Source organism: Drosophila mojavensis, unplaced genomic scaffold, assembly GCF_018153725.1.
Source record: "Drosophila mojavensis isolate 15081-1352.22 unplaced genomic scaffold, ASM1815372v1 contig_36, whole genome shotgun sequence".
In the NCBI taxonomy this organism is placed as follows: Eukaryota; Metazoa; Arthropoda; class Insecta; order Diptera; family Drosophilidae; genus Drosophila; species Drosophila mojavensis.
In genome coordinates, this window is record NW_025318858.1 from 7,564,238 (window position 1) to 7,585,101 (window position 20,864).

The 20,864-nt window shown below is 42.7% G+C and overlaps 7 protein-coding genes across 10 annotated transcripts; 5 read left to right on the forward strand and 2 right to left on the reverse strand.

The window, feature by feature from the left end:
• The first annotated feature begins 87 nt into the window (after positions 1-87).
• On the forward strand, positions 88-964 carry LOC6576268 (PHD finger-like domain-containing protein 5A). Its single transcript, XM_015165075.3, has 4 exons — positions 88-243; positions 327-517; positions 573-658; positions 722-964. Exons 1-4 carry the CDS (start codon positions 192-194, stop codon positions 726-728), a joined length of 336 nt encoding a protein of 111 aa, XP_015020561.1. The 5' UTR covers positions 88-191; the 3' UTR covers positions 729-964.
• LOC6576269 (coatomer subunit epsilon) lies at positions 919-2,030 on the reverse strand. The gene has a single exon (XM_002002224.4). It carries the CDS (start codon positions 1,925-1,927, stop codon positions 1,004-1,006), a length of 924 nt encoding a protein of 307 aa, XP_002002260.1. The 5' UTR covers positions 1,928-2,030; the 3' UTR covers positions 919-1,003.
• Positions 2,031-2,077: 47 nt separating this feature from the next.
• LOC6576270 (kynurenine formamidase) lies at positions 2,078-3,840 on the forward strand. Of its 3 annotated transcripts, none has more exons than XM_044008620.1 (3): positions 2,078-2,167; positions 2,376-2,540; positions 2,617-3,840. In XM_044008620.1, exons 2-3 carry the CDS (start codon positions 2,408-2,410, stop codon positions 3,408-3,410), a joined length of 927 nt encoding a protein of 308 aa, XP_043864555.1. In that variant the 5' UTR covers positions 2,078-2,167; positions 2,376-2,407; the 3' UTR covers positions 3,411-3,840. The 3 variants fall into 3 exon arrangements, with proteins under 3 accessions (XP_043864555.1, XP_032584380.2, XP_032584379.2); XM_032728489.2 differs by lacking the exon at positions 2,078-2,167 and adding an exon at positions 2,226-2,320; XM_032728488.2 differs by lacking the exon at positions 2,078-2,167 and having other exon boundaries at positions 2,330-2,540.
• On the reverse strand, positions 3,531-9,041 carry LOC6576271 (daxx-like protein). Its single transcript, XM_002002226.4, has 5 exons — positions 8,660-9,041; positions 7,867-8,054; positions 4,973-7,716; positions 4,738-4,918; positions 3,531-4,675 (listed from the first exon to the last, which is right to left on the reverse strand). Exons 1-5 carry the CDS (start codon positions 8,753-8,755, stop codon positions 3,880-3,882), a joined length of 4,005 nt encoding a protein of 1,334 aa, XP_002002262.4. The 5' UTR covers positions 8,756-9,041; the 3' UTR covers positions 3,531-3,879.
• Positions 9,042-9,375: 334 nt separating this feature from the next.
• LOC6576272 (protein transport protein Sec61 subunit alpha) lies at positions 9,376-12,725 on the forward strand. Its single transcript, XM_002002227.4, has 4 exons — positions 9,376-9,542; positions 9,782-9,849; positions 10,766-11,857; positions 11,927-12,725. The coding sequence occupies exons 1-4, from the start codon at positions 9,536-9,538 to the stop codon at positions 12,188-12,190; spliced, it is 1,431 nt and encodes a 476-aa protein (XP_002002263.1). The 5' UTR covers positions 9,376-9,535; the 3' UTR covers positions 12,191-12,725.
• Positions 12,726-13,031: 306 nt separating this feature from the next.
• Positions 13,032-14,794, forward strand: LOC6576273 (transmembrane protein 115). The gene is made up of 3 exons (XM_002002228.4): positions 13,032-13,831; positions 13,901-14,257; positions 14,318-14,794. The coding sequence occupies exons 1-3, from the start codon at positions 13,308-13,310 to the stop codon at positions 14,736-14,738; spliced, it is 1,302 nt and encodes a 433-aa protein (XP_002002264.1). The 5' UTR covers positions 13,032-13,307; the 3' UTR covers positions 14,739-14,794.
• A 696-nt stretch (positions 14,795-15,490) lies between these two features.
• LOC6576274 (UDP-N-acetylhexosamine pyrophosphorylase) lies at positions 15,491-20,739 on the forward strand. Of its 2 annotated transcripts, none has more exons than XM_002002229.4 (3): positions 15,491-15,819; positions 17,352-17,714; positions 19,551-20,739. In XM_002002229.4, exons 1-3 carry the CDS (start codon positions 15,711-15,713, stop codon positions 20,657-20,659), a joined length of 1,581 nt encoding a protein of 526 aa, XP_002002265.2. In that variant the 5' UTR covers positions 15,491-15,710; the 3' UTR covers positions 20,660-20,739. The 2 variants fall into 2 exon arrangements, with proteins under 2 accessions (XP_002002265.2, XP_015020563.1); XM_015165077.3 differs by lacking the exon at positions 15,491-15,819 and adding an exon at positions 17,095-17,210.
• Positions 20,740-20,864: the final 125 nt, after the last annotated feature.

Below are 20,864 nucleotides of genomic sequence, written 5' to 3' on the forward strand. Positions count from 1 at the left end.
ATGTGTGACCAAAACAACATTTTAGTATTTTAGCTGATAAAAACAGTATATATTTCTGTGCCGCAAATATAACTAATGTCATATTTGTAGCATTCGGTCACACCGCGTGTAACATTGCTAGAAGCCATTGCCAAACTAAACGTAAATTTGTTATTAAGCTTGAATATATATCAAAATAAAACTATTTCAATATGGCTAAGCATCATCCCGATTTGATTTTCTGCCGAAAACAGCCTGGCGTAGGTAAGTAGCACAGAAATTAGCTATTTTTTCTATAGTGTGAGTAAAAATATTTGGCCCTGTTTGCTTGTTTGTTTCACGTGCAGCTATTGGCCGGCTTTGCGAAAAGGACGATGGCAAATGTGTAATTTGTGACTCTTATGTGCGTCCTTGCACCTTGGTGCGGATCTGTGATGAATGCAACTATGGGTCGTATCAGGGACGCTGCGTTATATGTGGCGGCCCTGGGGTCTCCGATGCCTACTACTGCAAATCCTGCACCATTCAAGAGAAGGATGTGAGTATATTGTGAATAAATTTTCTAGTCAATAACTAACTTAAAATAATTGCAGCGCGATGGCTGTCCTAAGATCGTCAATCTGGGCAGCTCAAAGACAGATTTGTTCTATGAGCGTAAGAAATATGGATTCAAACAAAAGTAAGTGAAGTCAAAAAGTCGATTCGAAATATTTTTTACTTAAATATTTTTCCCTATACACAGTTACTAAAGACTGGGGATGGCAGAAAAAGGTGAAGCAAAGAGAGCGATAAATTAATTGCAACCGAAAAACCCCATTATTAGTTCAAAAATTAAAATGTTAAATGATTATTGTATGGATAAGGTTCGACTATTTTTACAAAGCAATTGATCGCCTCATCCCTTCTGAAGACTACTCCACAAACATAAACATAGCTATATATATCTAATAGATTTGTATTTTAATATAAAGCATATACATATAAAGATTTAAAAGTGAATGTAATGTGGATTGGGGAATCAGTTTTAGACTGCCAGCAGCTGCTCGCCGCTTGGCTCGTACTCCAGGCATAGACGATCGAACTCTGCGGACTTCTTATCCAGATCCACAATAAAATCGCTCTTCGGATAAAATTGACGCAACTGCTCCCAGTAACGAGTTATCGTCTCCGTTGATTTGCCCGTCAGATGTGAGAGTACCATCATATTGATCAATGTGTCGTAATCGTTATGCTTCTTGGTCAGCGATTCACGCAACACAGCTTCCGCCTCTTCGTAATGTTCCAGGCCCAAGTGGACGACTGCCTGGCCATTGAGCAGCGCTGGAGTTGGCTTAAACTTCTCACAGAACTCTTGATAGATGTGAAAGGCATCCTGCATTTGTTCCGTGCCCTGAGCCAAGGCTACCCAGGCCTGTGCGAGCTGTGTGAGTGTTGCATCGTCACTGATCTCCTGCATTTTGGCCACCAACTGTTTGGCCAGGTCGACTCGATGCAAGCGCAACAGACACTGAACAGATAACGCCATCGATTCGAGATTGTTGGAGCCATGCAATATCTTCAGAGCATTCTCGAACTGTCCATCGTAACAGTAAACGATGGCTGTTGCAATGTGCCAGATGTTCGTCTCATCCTCATCGCCGGCCACTTTGTCGGTGAGCTTTTCGAGCAGCTCCTCAATGCGAGAAGGTTGCTCAAAGGCCTCGTGCACGAAACGCAAAGCCAGCAGCGGTGTCGTGGTATTCTCTTTGATGTCCGACGCAATGATGCGACCCGAGTCGATGGCCAAATACGATAAATACATGTAAGACAAGAGTTCTGCCCCTGCCGTTCCCTGCTCGGGCAGCACAAAGTTGATGGAGCCCATGAAATTGCCGATATAATATTCGTTGCGTGCATCGAAGAGCGCCGAGTTGACATCTTCATCGTTTTGTTGTTGGGCTCTGCTCATTTTCAATAAATAATTTCAATTGTCTCACAAACGCAAAATAAAATTTATAAACTAGAAGCTGAGTTGGCTTTTCAGTTACAGTGCTGCCACCTAGTTGCAAAATGCTGCCAACTGTTTCAATTAAAATGTCGTGGAAGGCCAGTGGAACTTGTTCTTTTCAAATTCCCTTCCTTGGAATTTCTGATCAGAATAATTATATATAGCGCCAACAAAACTGATTCAAATATAAAAGTACCACAGGTAATTGTAATAAAATGATTTTTATATTACTACGTGCAACAAGCGCATTTAATTCTTTCAAACCTCTAACAAGAGTAAATTAAATATCGCCGCTCTCTGAACTGGTTAGCTTTGAGCAAAACCGCAGAGATTTACATTTGCAAAAAAGAACAGGTTTGTCTTGCTGATTATACATCTATGTAATAAGTATTTGTTACTTACCTTGTAGTTCAGTCGAGTGATAAACGTTGTCTAACAATCATGTATAATCCACAAGAGAAGAACATCGATTTGATCCGTGAATACTTTCCTAGCTATAACACAGCTAGATTTCAAGATCAGCCGGAACCCAATGTGGCTGTACAAGACCACTTTCTGCGGGTCACCTCTCAGCGTAAGGCAAAGCCAATTTCTAGCTTTCTCATACATATGTTTTAGCGCAATAATCTCTTATCATCATCCGAAAACAGACACGCAAGAGCTGACGACCCAATCTGACATCAAAGTTCACAATTTGCGTTATGGCGGCACGGATGATAGACGACTAGTTGATGTTTTCTATAAGAACGGCACAGCGGAGCAGCCTTCGCCTCTCTTTGTTTATGTCCATGGCGGCTATTGGCAGATGCTTGATAAATCGCATTCATGTTCGATTGTCAGGCCTCTGGTGCGTCGTGGCTACCGTGTCGCCGTCATGGACTATAATAACTGTCCTCAGGTGACACTGGCGCAGCTACTGCAGCAGTTTACCGACTTTTTGTTATGGATATTCAACTACGCAGAAGAAACGAAAGCAACAGAGATTAGTTTTGCAGGTCATTCGGCTGGTGCACACCTCCTCGCTCAATTGTTACATGTTCCATCATTAATTTCGGAGGAGCGCCGCCAGAAAGTGGGCGTCTTATTCTTTATATCCGGCGTTTATGATTTGCGGGAACTTTGGCAACTCGATCCTGTGAATCCCAATAATATCTTTGGCCTGAATGCTGAGAGTGCCAAGGAGCTGTCGCCCATTTTATGGCCCTGGCCTGCTGATAGTCCATTCTGGTCTGGCGCTCACTTGCATGTTATAGCCGCAGAACACGAGAGCGTGACCTTCATCGAGCAAAGTTGCGTTTTCGCCAAGAATTTGCAGGATGCTGGATTTAAAGTTACATTCAAGATTTTCGATAAGTACGATCATTTCGATATTATCGAGGAAACCGTCCTGGACAATTCACCGATAACTAGCTATCTGCTAGGAGCGCTCAAGGCGGAAGCTTAAAGCGCAGGAAGCATCAAGCTAAACGCCGATAACTCCGAGTTTCGATAACAAGGAGCAGACAGTGTAATATTTTAAAATTAGTTGACAAACATAAGAAAACAGTGCAGAAGAAAATGAAGGTAATTTGATTTTTTCATTTTATTTCTTATGCCATTAGTGTTTTTTTAAAACATACACTTAAATGTAATAGTAGTTGCATTTCATATATACACTATCTAAGCATTTTGTTGCGCACTAAAAAAGTTACAGTTATTAAACAGCATCCACAAAGTGCTGTGTATAATTAATGGAAACTAAATTTAAATATCTATATATATGATACATAGAATACAAATATAATTGAAAACAATTAATATATCGTATATGGAAGTATAACAAATTGTGCGCAATATGAGATAAATAAATAAATTCTAACTAAAGAAAACATAAACTAACATGCTGATGATGGGAAATGAAGGACGAGGAACATTTATGACTCCTCATCCGAAATGATAATTTCTGTGATCTGTTGCTTTTCTCGCTGCTGGTTTTTCTGCTGCTGCTCCTGCTGCTGCGGCGGCTGCTCTGCGTTGCTAATATTCTTGTTGTTGCTTTTACTATTGTTGTTGTTATTGTTGCTGGTTGTAGATACAGTTGCATTTAGACTAGAAACGGAAATTACCTTTAGTATCTGGGCAGCAGGCGTATCCTTCAGCTTGCCGTTGGGCAACGCCTTGGCAGCCTCTGCTGAAGCACTCTCATCAACATTATCATCAGCATTATTATTATCATTAGTAGCAGTAGTCTTGACTCTCGTTACATTATTAACTATCACAGGAGCAGCCGCCGTTGCGGCAGCAGCAGATGTCTTTGGTGCTGCATTTGCCTCCGTATCGGATTCAACATCGCTAATATCGCCGTTTGCTTTAAAATTATCAACAAAGGCATCCACATCCTCGTCCGTTTCATCATCGTCCTCATCATCCTCATCCTCCTCGTCACTGTCGCTCTCGCATCTTTCTAGGCCATTCGTTAAGTCGATTTGTTGGGCTGCCTGCGCCTGTGCCTGAGCGCTGGTGCAGGGCTTCTCATCGTCCAGATTTGCAACAGCTTCATGCTTAGAATCTGCCTCTCCAGCTGCTGCTGATGTTGTTGCCGCTTCTGCTTCTGCTGTTGTTGTTATTGTTGTTTCTGCTGCAGCAGCTGCAGCGGCTGCCGCAGCTTGTTTTTCCTTTAGTCTCGCCTCTCGCTGCTCCTCGCTGGTGAGATCCTGCTCACGAGCAAATCTGCAAAGCACGTTGGAGGTTAGTTGGGATACGCAATGAGAGTTGTTTTAAACGCTACCCACTTTTCTAGAATGTCGCTGATTTTGGTTTGCTTTTTGTTGTTCTCATTCAGCTTAGCCAGCAGGGTTGCATCCGAGGCAGCCGGATCCTTGGCATTGGCCGTAAAATGAGTCACGGTCTCATAGAGATCAGTCTTGCGCCTCGCCTGCAGCAGGCGACCCACCTTAACGAAGGCGTCATGAGCTGCAAAATATGGTATGAATTATATGGATATCAACAACAATAGCTTCCTCTTACCTATGCGCTTCATTTCGAATGTAGCCAAACCCAGATTCTTATCCTTATTGCAGTGCTCCAGCAGCTGGAGTACATCATGATAATCGGGAAATTCGTGCATGCGATTGACGAACGCGGAGAGTGTGCGGTTAAATTGTGGATATGGCGTATCCTTAAATACTATGGGCTGCTTCATCTGGCGATGGGCGCTCTTACTTTCACCGGTTAAATCACAGATTTTCTCATAGATCTGGCAGGCGCGCTTCTTGTAGCGCTCCACCTGCAGATAGCTGGAGTCATCATCGTCATTCCAATCAACATCCGCCTCCTCCAAGGCGCTAATACGTTTCGTAATGGTGTGCAGAGTGCGATTCAATTTTCTAATGCGCTCATCGGTGCGCTTGTTGCCGGTGCTAGCAGGAGCCGCGGGAGCAGCAGGAGCTGGCTGTGCACTTTTAATCTCAGATGCAGTTGGCGTTGGCACTGGAGCTGCTACTGCTGCTGCTGCCGGTGCTGCTGCTGTTGTTGGCTTCTCTTCCGGCTCGTCAGGTGGCAGCTCTACGGCTTTGGCCTTACGTCGCACCTTCAGCTCATCAACCACATATTTCAGATGCACATAAATCATGTCCGGCTCATTTCGCATGCGCTCCATGGTCTGTTCCAATTGCTTGCGAAAACCACGTGAACGGACAAAGTTCTCGTGGACACTGTAATAGTATTTCATCAGCTTTATGTCAATCAATCGCTCCATATCCGGCGATTTGTCCAGCTCACGGCATAGCTGCAGCAAGGCCGCATATTCCGGCACAAGTGGCGGACGTGTTGTAGCTGGAGCAGCAGCAGCGGCAGCCGGAGTTGAGGTTGCTGTTGAAGCAGCTGGAGCGGAGCTGCTGCTATCCACCTTTTCTGTTGGTGGCGTAGTGGGCGGCGATTCGACTAGCACAATGGTGGGCGTGGCAATGGGCTGCTCTTTTGGCTTGTGACACTGCTCGAGCTGCTGTTGCGCTATGTGCCGCCGCCACTCTTCATCGGATTTCTTGAGCACTGTGATGGGCTGCACGCGCTTCGTCGCCGGCTTAGGGACAGGTGAAATGCTTGCACCCGGAAAGGTAATCTTAGCAGCAGCTGCAGCTGTTGCAGCTGCTGTTGTTGATGTTGCTGTTGGCGGTGGCGTTGTTGTTGGCGTCAGCTGTGGCGTTATACTAGTCGTGGGTGGCAAATTGAGCAACAGAGGCTCATTTAGGGCTGCCGCGCAATGCGGAGGCGTGGCTAATAGACGTAAAGGCGGCGTGGCGCCAGCTGATGTGATGCTATTGCTGCTGGGCGTAAACTGTTGAACGTTGCGCAGGACAGCAGCTGTTGCTGCCGCAGTTGGAGCTGTTGTTGTCGCTGTTGCTGCAGCTGTTGTCACTACAGCCGTAGATGTTGCTATTGTCGTCTTCATTTTGTAGGGCAGTGTGCGCGCTGCACTATTAATTGACGTTGGCGTTGGCAGCACGATATTCTGTCTGCTCAACATGGGCATTGACGTGAGCTTGGCTAGCTGACTGGTCGCATGATGCGCAGGCGGCGGTGCTACCAGCTGCTGTTGCTGCTGTTGTTGTTGTTGCTGTTGTTGCTGCTGTTGCTGCTGCTGCATCTTCTGTTTCTGCAGCAGCAGGTTGCTGCTGTTGTTGGTGGTGCTGCTGCTGTTGGCACTGTGGGCTGGCGGCGGCAGCTTCTGTTGGGTGGCGGGCGACGTCAACGTCACGTTCAGCGGCATCTTCTGCAAGGTGGGCAAACGTTGCGGCGCTGTTTGCTTGGCCGTTTGCTTAACTGGCAGCTTTTTGGTTAACATTATTTGCTGGTTTACTGGCTGTGCTTTCAGCTGCTGCTGTTGTTGCGGTTGCTGCTGTTGTTGCAGGGGAGGCTTCGACAGTCGCTGTTGCAGCAAAATTGGCTTTTGTGTCGGTAGAGTTGGTGTAGATTGTTGCTTTTGTTGCTGTTGCATCTGCATCTGCATTGCTGACATCGTAATGGACGGCTTTTGCTGCAGTTGCTGTTGCTGCACCTGCAACATTGCTGTGGATTTCTGCTGCTGCTGTTGCAACACCGATGCTACCTGCTTCTGCTGCTGATGCATAGATGTTGTCGTCGCCAGCTTCTGTTGCTGTTGGAGAGTGGATGTTGGTGTCGTACCATGCTTTTGTTGCACTTGTGCTGCAGCTATCGGTGGCTTCTGCTGTTGTTTGATGGGCGTTGCTGGCCTTTGCTTCGACTGCTGAAGCTGTTGCTGTTGTTTTTGCTGCTGCTGAAGATGGTGCTGTTGTTTTTGCTGCTGCTGAATATGCTGCTGTTGTTTTTGTTGCTGCTGCTGTAGTTGTTGCTTTTGCTGCTGCTGCTGCTGCTGTAGTTGTTGTTTTTGCTGCTGCTGCTGCTGCTGCTGTTGTAGTTGATGCAGTATAGTTTTTTGTGGAGCTGCAGTTGGGTTTGACTTTTGTTTTATCGTCGTATTTTGCTGGACTGTGCCGGATCTTTGCGCCGGCTTTGTTGTCAGCGTCTGTGGACTGGGTACGCTGGTAATTGTTGCCATGGTGGTGCCCGTTGTTGTCTTCGACCAGGTGCCACTTGCCACTTTAAATGGTTTGTAATTCACATTATTATTGTTATTATTATTGTTACTATTGTTATTATTTTCGACTGTGACTTTGGCAGTGGACATGTTGAAATTGCCATTGCTGTTGTTGTGCTTGGTTACCGTTATGCCGCTGGGTATGTGCATGGACCTGTAAGATGCGCTTTGTCAGTTACCGATAACAGTTTAACAGAACAATAATCAATATCTTATCGATATTTAGTAAGCGCATTGATTCAAACGTACGTCTTACTGAATATGTACATAGACATTATTAAATGATTTTACTATTGCTCGATACCTGTATGTCCCGACCACGGTTCCAGCAGCTGTCGCCGTTGTCACTGCCGTTGCAGTAGGCGTGACCTTAATCCCACTGGCTGGCGTGACAATAGAAGCTTTTGGTATGTGCAACAATTTCGTTGGCAAGGTTTTCGAAGTAGACACCTTTGTCAGCTCTCGACGCGGTCGCTTTACATCGGGTGGACCCTGTAGTGAAAAGGAGATGAGAACATTAATAAAAGAAAACAAAAACGACCTGTTGGGTATTGCATTTTAAATTCGATTTAAAAACAAAACAAACAAATACGCCGCTGCAGCTGTGTGAGTGGGGCAATGTGTGTAGAGTTTTGAGGCGCGCCGACCCATGGAGTGTAGAGTTACATTTATTTCGCCTGCTCATGTAAACAAAATGTTAACATAGCTCACATTTAAGTGAATTGCGTCGCAAACTATACAATAATGTCACATAAATACACCCACACATGCATGGCAACTGGTTTCAGTTAGAACAATTAACATTTCTAATTGCTAGCATCAAGTGCAGCAGTTACTGCAGCCAAGGTGGCAACATTGGCAGCATTGGATCTGTGCATGTGTGTGCGCGTCGAGCTGTTGGTGTATGTATGCATATGCATATGTGTGCGGGCAACAATAAAAGCACCGCGAAAATGATATTCGTACACATAATTTGTAATACACACACACTCACACACACATGCTCATTCACATGTATGAAACAAATATAAACGCACGCACGCCAACACTAACACGCGCACACCAATGCACAAAACCTATTAAAAATACAACTGTACTTTTCTACACCAGCTGAACATTGTTGGCGCTGTCACTGGTGCTTTTACCTCCTCCTCCGAATCCGAGCTCAATTCCACATATATAACCGAAGTCATAGTTAATTTACACTAAGCACTCAATTTTTATTTGATCCGTCGCTTTTTGCTAGTTTTTCTTGACATTTGGATTAACACACGCAACTGTTATTGTTGCCAGCTAGTTTTTCACGTATATATTACGTCTGTGTCTTATAATTTGATTTCGCCTGCGTTTGTATTGTTGCTTTGCGTTTGTTTTCGCAGGCTAGGTTGCTTTGCTTTTTGTAGAGTTCTATGTCACATAAAGTTGCCATATTTCCAGGCAATAATGGCAACACTAAAATTAGCAGTTTCGCTCCTAACTTAACAGTTTGTGGTGACTATCTAAAATTTATTAATTTTACATAACCGTAACAGGCTACTACACCTGCTGTTAATTTACATTCCTTTCTCATTTTTGCGTTATTTGGGCGAAATGTTATATAGTAAGGAATCTTAAGGTAGAGGAGTACAACATAAATTAGGAATAATAATAAACTAAACTGTTAGTCAGGAACTTAAAATCATAAGTTCGCTTTCGAATTTAAATGATTGTCGAGTAATCGATAAATCGATATTAACAGCCCTAATCCAATGTTAAGAAACGTCAATATTATATTGCAAATGACACGTCGTGCCTACTTCGGTTATTTTCGTTTTCCATAGCATCGTTCATTCGGTTTTCGTCAGTTGAAGCGGTCGCTGTGCCCGTTGGAGTTTCCCCAATAGAACTGAAACTTTCTAAATTTTGTGTAGAAAGTGCGGAAATACAAATCATAAGTTTAGTTCCCTGCCGTACGTTACATTAAGTCAATCACAATGGGAAGTAAGTACAACGCCAATAAATTGATCTGCAATACCTACATAAAAATACCGCTCAACCTTGCCAATAAGCTGCGGCCGCTTCGGCAACACCCCCGTACTTGCTTACGTATACAAAAAAAGATGACTTTTGAGAATTTATGTACCACCGAAGCTATTTGTGCAAAGTGCGAGCTATAAAACACAATAATACATTGCAAGCAAAGCTAACCAAATTAATTGTTTTCATTCACCCATTTGCAGTTAAATTCCTAGAAGTTATCAAGCCCTTCTGCAGTATACTGCCAGAAATTGCAAAGCCAGAGCGCAAGGTATGTAGAATTACCAAAAGACAGCTATATGTATATATTTCTTTACGTACTAAATTACAGTGTCAAAAAGTGTAATTTGTGATGAACTCTTTTGGTTTTTCGGTGTTTAATTTGCGTTTATATATCGTATTTGATTTGCAGTGCACCAGTGTTGCCAGCGCACGCGTTTTTTAGGTTTGCTTTCACTTGTCGGTTGAATGCGCCACGCAAACAATTTCTGATTTAGTAGTAGACATTTCAAAGCGCACAAGTTGTTGAAATATTATATTTATTATACATAGATAATTGTAATGCATGTTGCTCCTTTAAGTGTTAATAATATTTTGAGTCGAAATTAAAAGGTTAATTTCGCCATCAAGTGGTAAATATTTGTGAAGAAGTTACATATGTGCATTAATCAAGATGTCCTTAACTATATAGTGTTCGTTTCTATTTTGATTTGATCATTTAAATTAGTTTTTCATTCATAAAACATTTGAAATTAGCTACTACTATCGTTATCAACGTAAAGTACGATTTGTTGACTACTTGTTGCCCTACTACTGTTTTACACAATTTTGACACAACAATGCAATACCGCATACGACGTGGAAACGTCAAACTTCGGCTTGCACGAAGTAGCCGCACGATGCTGTGCGACGTCAGCTTCGTGTGTATTGTTGTGTTGACTCGACCATATGACGAGCAACGATAAGCAAAACTTGATTTTGTTGTTTGAGCATTACCACACGTACACACATGTAGGTCGGCATAGCGGTAGCTGTGCATGATGGGGGTCAATGAAGGGCTAGGTATGCTGCTGCAATGCTTATGGAGAAATTAAAATTAAAATTGTATAGAAATATATGTTTTGTAAGAAATTTGCATTAAAAAATATAAATGACAGTAATAAATTTTGCAAATATTTTTATTGCAGATTCAATTCAGAGAGAAAGTACTATGGACAGCTATCACATTGTTCATTTTCCTGGTGTGCTGTCAAATCCCGTTGTTCGGCATCATGAGCTCCGATTCAGCGGATCCCTTCTACTGGATACGTGTGATACTGGCCTCGAATCGTGGCACACTCATGGAGCTGGGCATTTCGCCCATCGTGACATCCGGTTTGATTATGCAGCTCTTGGCTGGCGCCAAGATCATCGAAGTCGGTGATACGCCTAAGGATCGTGCTCTCTTCAACGGCGCACAGAAACTGTTCGGCATGGTCATCACCATTGGCCAGGCCATCGTCTATGTGATGACTGGCATGTACGGTGATCCATCGGAAATTGGCGCCGGCGTCTGTCTGCTGATCATCATCCAGTTGTTCGCTGCCGGTCTGATTGTCCTGCTGCTCGACGAGCTGTTGCAGAAGGGCTATGGCCTGGGCTCTGGTATTTCGTTGTTCATTGCCACGAACATCTGTGAGACGATCGTGTGGAAGGCATTCTCGCCCACCACTGTGACAACGGGACGCGGCACCGAATTCGAGGGCGCTGTGATTGCCCTCTTCCACCTGATGGCGACACGCAACGATAAAGTGCGCGCTCTTCGTGAGGCATTCTATCGCCAGAATTTGCCCAATCTGATGAATCTGTTGGCCACCATTTTGGTGTTTGCTGTCGTCATCTACTTCCAAGGCTTCCGCGTGGATCTGCCCATCAAGAGCGCCCGCTACCGCGGACAATACAGCAGCTACCCCATCAAGTTGTTCTACACTTCAAACATTCCCATCATTCTGCAGTCGGCTCTGGTCTCCAACTTGTATGTCATCTCCCAGATGTTGGCCGTCAAATTCCAAGGCAATTTCTTCATCAACCTGCTGGGTGTCTGGGCCGATGTTGGCGGTGGCGGCCCAGCTCGTTCCTATCCCATTGGCGGCCTGTGCTACTATCTGTCTCCACCAGAGAGCGTGGGCCACATACTCACCGATCCGATCCATGCTCTGCTCTACATTGTCTTCATGTTGGGCTCCTGTGCGTTCTTCTCCAAGACATGGATCGATGTGTCTGGCAGCTCAGCCAAGGATGTAAGTTAAGCATGAATTTAAATTCATTTGTATTTAATTAATTCATATTTTCTTGACTTGCTTTCATAGGTTGCCAAACAGCTAAAGGAGCAGCACATGGTCATGCGCGGTCATCGCGAGAACTCCATGATTCATGAACTGAATCGTTATATTCCAACAGCTGCTGCTTTTGGTGGTCTTTGCATTGGCGCGTTGTCCGTTATGGCTGATTTCCTGGGCGCCATTGGCTCCGGTACGGGTATCCTGCTGGCTGTGACGATCATCTACCAATACTTTGAGATTTTCGTTAAGGAACAATCCGAAATGGGTGGCATGGGCACGCTGCTGTTCTAAGCAGCGAACTTTAACAATCACAAACGAAATAGAAATTAAAACCCAAAACAATAACAGCAAGAAAATACTTCATCATATACTTCTCACATGTCAGCTCGCTGCGATTCCCGCCACCCGCCTCGCGTCTACCAATTTAAGTGAATTAACATCATCGTCCTCGGTTCAAGACAAGAAAAAGTTCCACGATTTGAAGGTCTTTTGCTGCTAACCTAGGCCAAAAAAAAAGAAGTTTGTGTGTAATGCGACAAGAACTTTAGTTTGAATAGTTTTATTAGTTTGTACCAGAGATAACTGAAAAATGTGAGACTTTATTGCTTAAGTTCAATATTTCACCGAATTGATTGAATTTCAATGCAATTTATTGTTTTTTAACTGAATGTGTAATATAATTATATAGACCATCATCTATTACACGTGAAATTATTACAACACACGATGATAATGAGTACATGAAACGAACATTAAAAATCACGCATTGAGAATCATGCATACAAATTGTCATAATAATAAATCGTAAATTAGATAAACTTTTTAATTCAACAAATGTATTTTTTTGTTTTGGTTTCTGATATTTGAAGTTTAAATATTCAATTTTGAACTTTACAAGTTTACCGCTCTCTTAGGATACAATGTTATCGATATCAATATTTAAAATTGTAATGCAACAAAGCTCTGTATTGGATTTGGGAAATTTTCGTTTTCGCTTTTATAGATAATGATGCTTTAATAGTTCAGAGTTTGTTATATGCCGATTTAAAAGAAAATTAATTTATAGCAATTGTTGGAGCGATAGCTTCGATATGGGATAATCGGCTTTCAGCAAGCGCCAACATCAACATAAGGGATTTCTGGCTTTACAGAATCTGGTCTCACTTTGTAGTGCATAAAATGAAAAAATAATCGTAAATAAAAATAAGAAATTCGACACACAGTTTAAACAACATAAACGCACACAATTAATCTACTAATGCGCATTTACAAACCGAACAGCATAACGTGCAACGACCAAGCTGTGCGCAACACAAGCAAAACACGACGACGACAACAGCAACAACAAAACCAAGAAGAGAAACAACAACATCATCTGCGGGCAATCGAAATCTGAATTTGAGTTGCCATGTCAGCTCCACTCACACGAAATGTACCGTATTTAAAACAGCAGCTAACTGCTCTGCTGCACAATACGTCGCCAGTGATAACATTGATCTGTTTAGTGACAACAGTGGGCTATCTGTTATCCTATTCGGAGACAGCAGTATTGCTGCTAAGCGTAACGCCTGGCTATTTATTGCCCAACGGTAAATTTTGGATATGGACCGCATTTACCTTCTGCTTCATCGAGCTACACTGGTGGGAGGTGATAGTGGATGTGGTGACAGTGGGACTGTGCGGCAAAATGTTGGAGCCGCTCTGGGGTCAATTCGAAATGTTCAAATTTTTTGCACTAAGCAATTTCGGCGTTTCGCTCGTGACGACGATCTATTATCTATTCTACTATATGGTTACGAAGAATCCAACAATATTATTCGATGTACACATTCATGGCTTGGCTGGTTATGTGGCTGGCATCTGTGTGGCTGTGCGGCAAATAATGCCGGATCATCTCATCTTCAAGACACGCTACGGACGACTGACTAATCGGTGAGGTTTCTAAAGACACTAAATGATCTCTTTTTAATATATAATCTTTTCTTCATTCTGCTGCTGCAGAAACGTTCCTTTGTCTGTGCTCATCCTGGCCATCATTTGCTGGGCGATTGGCATGCTGGATGGCACATATCCGGCCATGTTTGCCTCTGGTGCTATTGTCTCTTGGATCTATTTGCGCTTTTATCAGCATCATCCAAATGGACGTGGCGACAGCTCTGAGAGCTTCACCTTCGTCAGCTTCTTTCCTAATGTGACACAACCCTTTATCAGCCTCCTAGTTAATCCCATATACAATTGTTGTTTGCGCGCTGGCGTTGTGAAGGCGCCCTCGCCGTTGCGTACGATCTCAACAGCAAGCTTGACTTCCGTATCGGTGCAAATGCCTGGAGTGGATCCGCATGATATTGAGCGCAGGCGGTAAGTTAATGGAATATAATTAATTCGCTTCTATTATTTCTATGTATATTTTATATCTAGACAAATCGCTCTAAAGGCTCTAAGTGAGCGACTTAAGGCAACGGACTCTACACGTCACACGCAGCTGCCCAAATCTTTTCCTCAGCAACAGCAGCTGCAGCAGCATCAGCATCATCATAACCAACATCATCAGCATCAACATCACCACCATCAACAGCAACACAAGCCACATAGCCACAGTCATGGTCACAGTCACGGCCACAGTCATGGCCATCCATCTGGGTCTGGTGCTGGTGCAGCACCCCAGCCGGATTTCGTCAGGCCTGCAGCTCAGCAATTGCAACCGATTACAACGGCGCATGCTGAGCCACGCATGATCAGCACGATGAGCCCCATTGCAATACCCATGCCGGCGCCGCCGCCCAAAGAGGAGAAGCAAACGAATGAGACGCTTATCCAATTGGATGCAGAATCCAATTAGACAGTTTATATATATACATATGTATATATATTTTAACATAAATGAATTTGATTTGAGCTGCTTATGTTTATCTTTTTGTGTGTATGTTGATGTAATTGTATTTAATGTTACTTCTTTATTTTTGCTTTAAAATTAACATACGTGTAGTTTTCTAATTGCCTCACAGCAATTAGGCGTACGCCCTATCACAGGCGACGTCCCAAAAGCAGACGCAGAATACTTCCATCAATATAGCGCCTACACAACATGCAAAACTTCAGATATAGTATTTACATGTATTGAAGATAAAACAGAAAAATGCTTTATTTAGTTTATAACATTTAATGTAAATATATTTGAAAAGCCCAAAAGATGTTGATTTGCATTCATCATACGCATATGCATGAGACTGATATCCTGCTCACATATAATTAGCACGAAACTCTGAATCCAACATGCTGATAAATACCAAAAAGTATTTTTCTATGTGCCAAAGCTAGCTGGGATTTATAGGTATGTGTATGTGTGGCCAAAGTGTTCAAAATTACAAATGAGGTGAGAAGGAAATGTTACAAATATATATAATCTTAGCTTCTTTTGTATTTGTACTTGAAAATCAGTTTTCTCGTATAGTCAGTCCACTCTCGTATACACAGTTATCATAGTTTACAATCTAGCAATATCATGATTAACAACAAGAAATCGTATGAACATGCAATTTGTGTCGCACTTGCGATAAGTCACAGCGATAGTTATCGCACATCTCAAATATCGATTCGTCAATTGGATTCGGTTGGGGCTAATGGCCGTAGTGCTCGCGTTATATATTTAAGTTTTCATTTGTGTACGCATGCCATTTGTTTTCAATTACCCAACAGTTTGACATGTTGAGGGACTGCCTGTCGCGCAACACATACGAATAATAATAATAATAAAATGTTCCGTTGAAAACAAGTGGCCAGTGAAACCAGTAAATAAGTGTGTGCAAAACGCATGCAAATTTGTTCTTTTTTTTGCATTTCGCTAAAGAAAAACATGGGTCTCAACAGTAACTTCAATGCGCAACAGCAACAACAACATAGGCACTCACATTTCCGAAATGGTAAGTTTGAAATTCCATTCTGATAAGAAAAATGCTCTAGCTATCTAAGGGAAGTCTGGCGAGAAAAAAAAGAGCGAGCGGGCTCGCCCCGGTCCTTAGTATAAACAAAACATCTTATCGAAACAGACGTACATGCGTCTGTGAGGGTGTGTGCGTGGTTGTGTTGGTGCTCGCATTGCTCAGCCCACACGGTGTTTAAGTGTGTTGGTGACCGTTGCGGTTTATTGCCAACGTGTAATGCAGTCGCCATCGGCGGTGGCGGCGGCGGCGACGGCGACGTCAACGTCGTGGCAACAATAAGTAAAACGACAATAGCTGTATATACAAAATCAACTTGCTTTTCGACAATTCTTAGGCGAATTTATGTAAATGTCATTTTCTGCTTGCCCTCATGCTCTCTTCTCTCTCGTTTCGCACAGAATGAAACCCGTTTTTTTTTTGTGCTGAGCAGGAACTCCCAACTGGAACTCAAACTGGAATTGTAACTGAAACTAGGCTAACACATGCATACATATTATATGCATACATATGTATTTATGTTTGTGGCTTGCCCTTATGTATTTCTGGTTCTTTGTTTAAGCCAATCGTCAAATACTTTCACTTTAGTCAGGGTCATTTGCTATAGCAATTGCAATTTTACAACAAATGTTTCAGCTCGATCTTATAGGAAATTCGATGCAGCTGCACAAAAAATTCCTAGTGTAAATAAAAATGCATAATATGAGCGTACCAAGCGTAAATAATATTATAAAAATATGTATGTATGTATGTTTGTGAAACGCGATATCTTATTTAGAGAATATATCAAATAACATGGATTAAATGGCTCTCGGTACTTTTGGCTATAAACATCAGCCGATCAGATTAGTTATCACATATTGATATCTATTGACGTTGACGTGTACATACATAGATATTATGCTATACAAAAATGTCGATCAGAATGTAATTCATGAATATATTCATTTATATAGGATTTTATTTATGTAATGCAAATATTATGTGCAGACATACACATATACTTATGTATGTATATGTAAATATATAGGTGTATATATGTAAATATAGCCCTAACGACCATTTCAATATGTGACGGTAAACACGTCAAAACACTCTCGGACACACGCACACACACACACGCTTGGATACATTCAACTTGTTTACACACATGCGCGCCTGCCATTCAAGCAGCAGCTTCGAAGTCCACGTCGCTGCCGCTGTTTGCGTCGCAGTCGCCATCCAAGAAAAACCACTGAGGGCGTGCGAATGGCGTTCAGTTGCGCACTGTTCGCCGCACATAACGGTTCGGTTTACTCTCACCTACCGTCATTATCAACATAGAATAAATTAATTTATCGCGTTGAACAAACACAAAATAAAAGAAATAAAAAGTTAGACAACGATACACGAACCACACTACTTCAGTAACAAAATATATAAATTCAACATTCGCTATCTAATTGTCACTCTCCATTCTCCACGTCCACTCTCTCTTCCACTACTTCTCTCTCTCTCTTTCTTTCTGTGAACAGCCAACAAGCCGACAGCAACAACAATGACAGATCACCTGAAAAAGCAGCAAATACGACTCGCCCAGGTGAGGCAGGAGCATTTACTTAAGTTTTTTGATGAGCTGACGCCGGACAAACGCCTCCAACTGCTGCGTGACTTAGATGAGCTCGACTTTGATGAGATCAAACCCAATTGGGAACGTGCCACCATCTCAATGAATGCGAATGGCATTAAACTGGACAGCCGCATGCAGCCCATGCCCGAAGACCAGATACTGTCGATAGCTCGCACTTCGCCGGAGAAATTGAACGCATATCGGAAGATTGGATTGCAACAGATTGCCAAAGGTCATGTCGCTGTGCTGCTCATGGCGGGTGGACAAGGTGAGTGCCAATATTCATATAGCTAAAAACTAAAAGAAAGTGAATCGAAAGTTTGGGAACATTGATTGATTAATATTGGGTTGTTGTCTTGCAAAAATGATAGCGATCTATCTACATAGGAATTGTTTTTGAGTACATGCATTGTATATGTACATACATATGCAATCAGCTAAAAAGACTTCGCCAAAAGGGAAATATTTGGGGAATTTTCGCAACTCTACGCAAAATTATGCAATTCAAAAGAGGAAATTTTTGTCTCACTCTCTAAACTGATCTTGGGTCGCACACACATACATATATATAAGCTGAACTTAACCGTGGTGCCGGCTGCCTTGCTTTGTATATGTATGTATGACGTGCGTATGTAAGTGCTTGCTGCACTTTCAATATTTCAACTAGCATATTGCATCATTCTTTTAACATATATTAAACTGCAGTACTTTGTGCAACTTTGATGCACATTAATTTCAATTGTGGCAGGCATTTGTCAAGCAGTAGGACATTTTCTCACTAATCATTTCACAAGTAATATGCTATCCTTGTGAAAATACTTAAATATGACTCGACCGGAAACTACATGGAAAAAAAAATACAAAATTTCTTTAGTAAATAAATTAGTGATTTTGTAGTTTAGCTTCCGATTTCCAAGAGATGCAGAAATCTTGGGTTAGGGGGATGGGCGAGGCGGGAACGGAAATACAATGCAGACGTGCGAGTGCACGTGTGTGTGTGTATACATATATAAATGTGTGCATGTAAGAATACAGCTAATTAGATTGATATAAACAATGCTTCATTAAACATGCCACACACAAACACACTGGGAAATAAATGCATACACACAGACGCACACATACATTTAAACGCCTGCTTCTGCTGCCCACTCGTGCATTTGTTGTTCTCACTTATAATTTGTTATTCAGCTCGCAAGACACGCTATTCCAGTCAGGCAAAACAGCATAGAGCACTATTAATTGCAGCCATTCTTTTAACCAGCCAATAGCCAATAGCCAATGCGAATTCCCTTTCTTTTTCTGCTGCTTGCTACTTCGGCTGATCATTGTTTTGATATTTCCCGTTATGTTTAATTTTGCTCGCTGCAAGCGAAATGACGTAATGACGTTTGCAAGCCACAAAAGTTTTTCTGCGAAAGACGAATGCCGCGAGACGAAAATTGAACGTTCGCCTGGCTCTTGGCATTTGGTTAGAGCTACTACGTATATGTATACATACATACATACAAATGTACGTGCACTTGATTCTTACGTATTTCTCTCACGTAATGGTAATTGTATAACGGTTAAAATTGTAACCGAATTCACATAGCCCACTGCTGCTTTATTTATCGATAACAATGCTGCTAATAATCACTGACTAATCGATAAGCGTGCTATAATTAAGAAACCGGTAGTATTATATGCGAGTGACCTTATGACAGGTTTTAATGCTAAATAGCTACAAGAAGCAAAAAGATACAATATATAAAGAGAAAAAACATCGAAGTCGTATTGAAAGCGAAACCGTAGCCGAAATAAAAGAAACAAGTTTTTAAGGTCAACCGGCTGGGCGCGCAGCAACAGACATTAACACAAGACGATGCAGATCAGATCTGGTTATTTATAATTTATGCCATTTGTGATCGATTAAATGAATACAATTACATTTAGGAATTAAACATGAAAATAGGATTGTCATTTCTTCGTTTGCAAATTCTACTTTATCAATAATTGCATTGATGGTAACATTAAAACTTGAACTTTCGGCACACCGATTGAAAAACAATATTAAAGATTTTGGAATTAAAAAATTTATATGTTAATAATGTGATCTATCTAGGCACTCGACTTGGCTTCGATCATCCCAAGGGCATGTACGATGTGGGTTTGCAATCGCATAAGACGCTCTTTCGCATACAGGCGGAGAGAATCCTGAAGCTGGAGCAACTGGCCGAAGAGGCGTGTGGTCAACGGGGTCGCATTGTCTGGTATATAATGACGTCGGAGCACACCATGCAGCCGACGCTCAATTATTTGGAGGCCAACAACTACTTCGGACTGCTGGTGGAGAACGTGATGCTCTTCGAGCAAGGCTCGTTGCCATGCTTCGATTACGACGGACGCATTATTCTAGATGAGAAGCACCGCGTCGCGCGCTCTCCAGATGGCAATGGCGGCATCTACCGGGCTATGCAGCGTGCGGGTGTGCTGGACGATATGAAGAGGCGTAGCATACTCTATGTGCACGCGCATAGCGTTGACAACATCTTGATCAAGGTGGCTGATCCCATATTCATTGGCTATTGCGTCCAGGAGCAGGCAGACTGTGCTGCCAAGGTGGTGGAGAAGTCGTCGCCCAATGAGGCCGTCGGCGTGGTGGCCATTGTCGACAACAAGTATCAGGTGGTGGAGTACAGTGAAATCTCCCAGAAGACGGCCGAAATGCGCAACGCAGACGGACGTCTCACCTACAGCGCTGGGAACATATGCAATCATTTCTTCACTGTCGCCTTTCTGCAAAAGATCGGCAACAGCTACGAGCGCAAGCTGAAGCTTCATGTGGCCAAGAAGAAGATACCCTTTGTGGACAACGCGGGCAATCGCCTGACGCCCAACCAGCCCAATGGCATTAAGATTGAGAAGTTCGTGTTCGACGTCTTCGAATTTGCTGAAAAGTTTGTGGCAATGGAGGTGCCACGTGACGAGGAGTTCAGTGCCCTCAAGAACGCCGACTCCGCCGGCAAGGACTGCCCGAGCACAGCACGCGACGACCTGCATCGCCTGCACCGCAAATACATTGAGAAAGCCGGCGGTACGGTCCATGGCGACATTTGTGAGATTTCGCCATTCGTCAGCTATGCGGGTGAGAATCTCGAGGAGCTCGTGGCTGGCAAATCCTTCAGCAGTCCCGTTTATTTGAGCGAATCCCCAATGCATGGACATCTCTAGGACAGCGACACACACACACATGCATATGTACATATAGACTGATAAATGTGGATAGTTTCTGTAAAAAAAAAAAAAAAATGTTGAAAAAATATTGTTTTTTAGATTCCATTGTTTTTTCAGTACTTAAATGCAATATTCACTACACACACACATATATATATATAATTATTTTCTCTTTAAACATTCATTCTCTGTGCAATCTTAA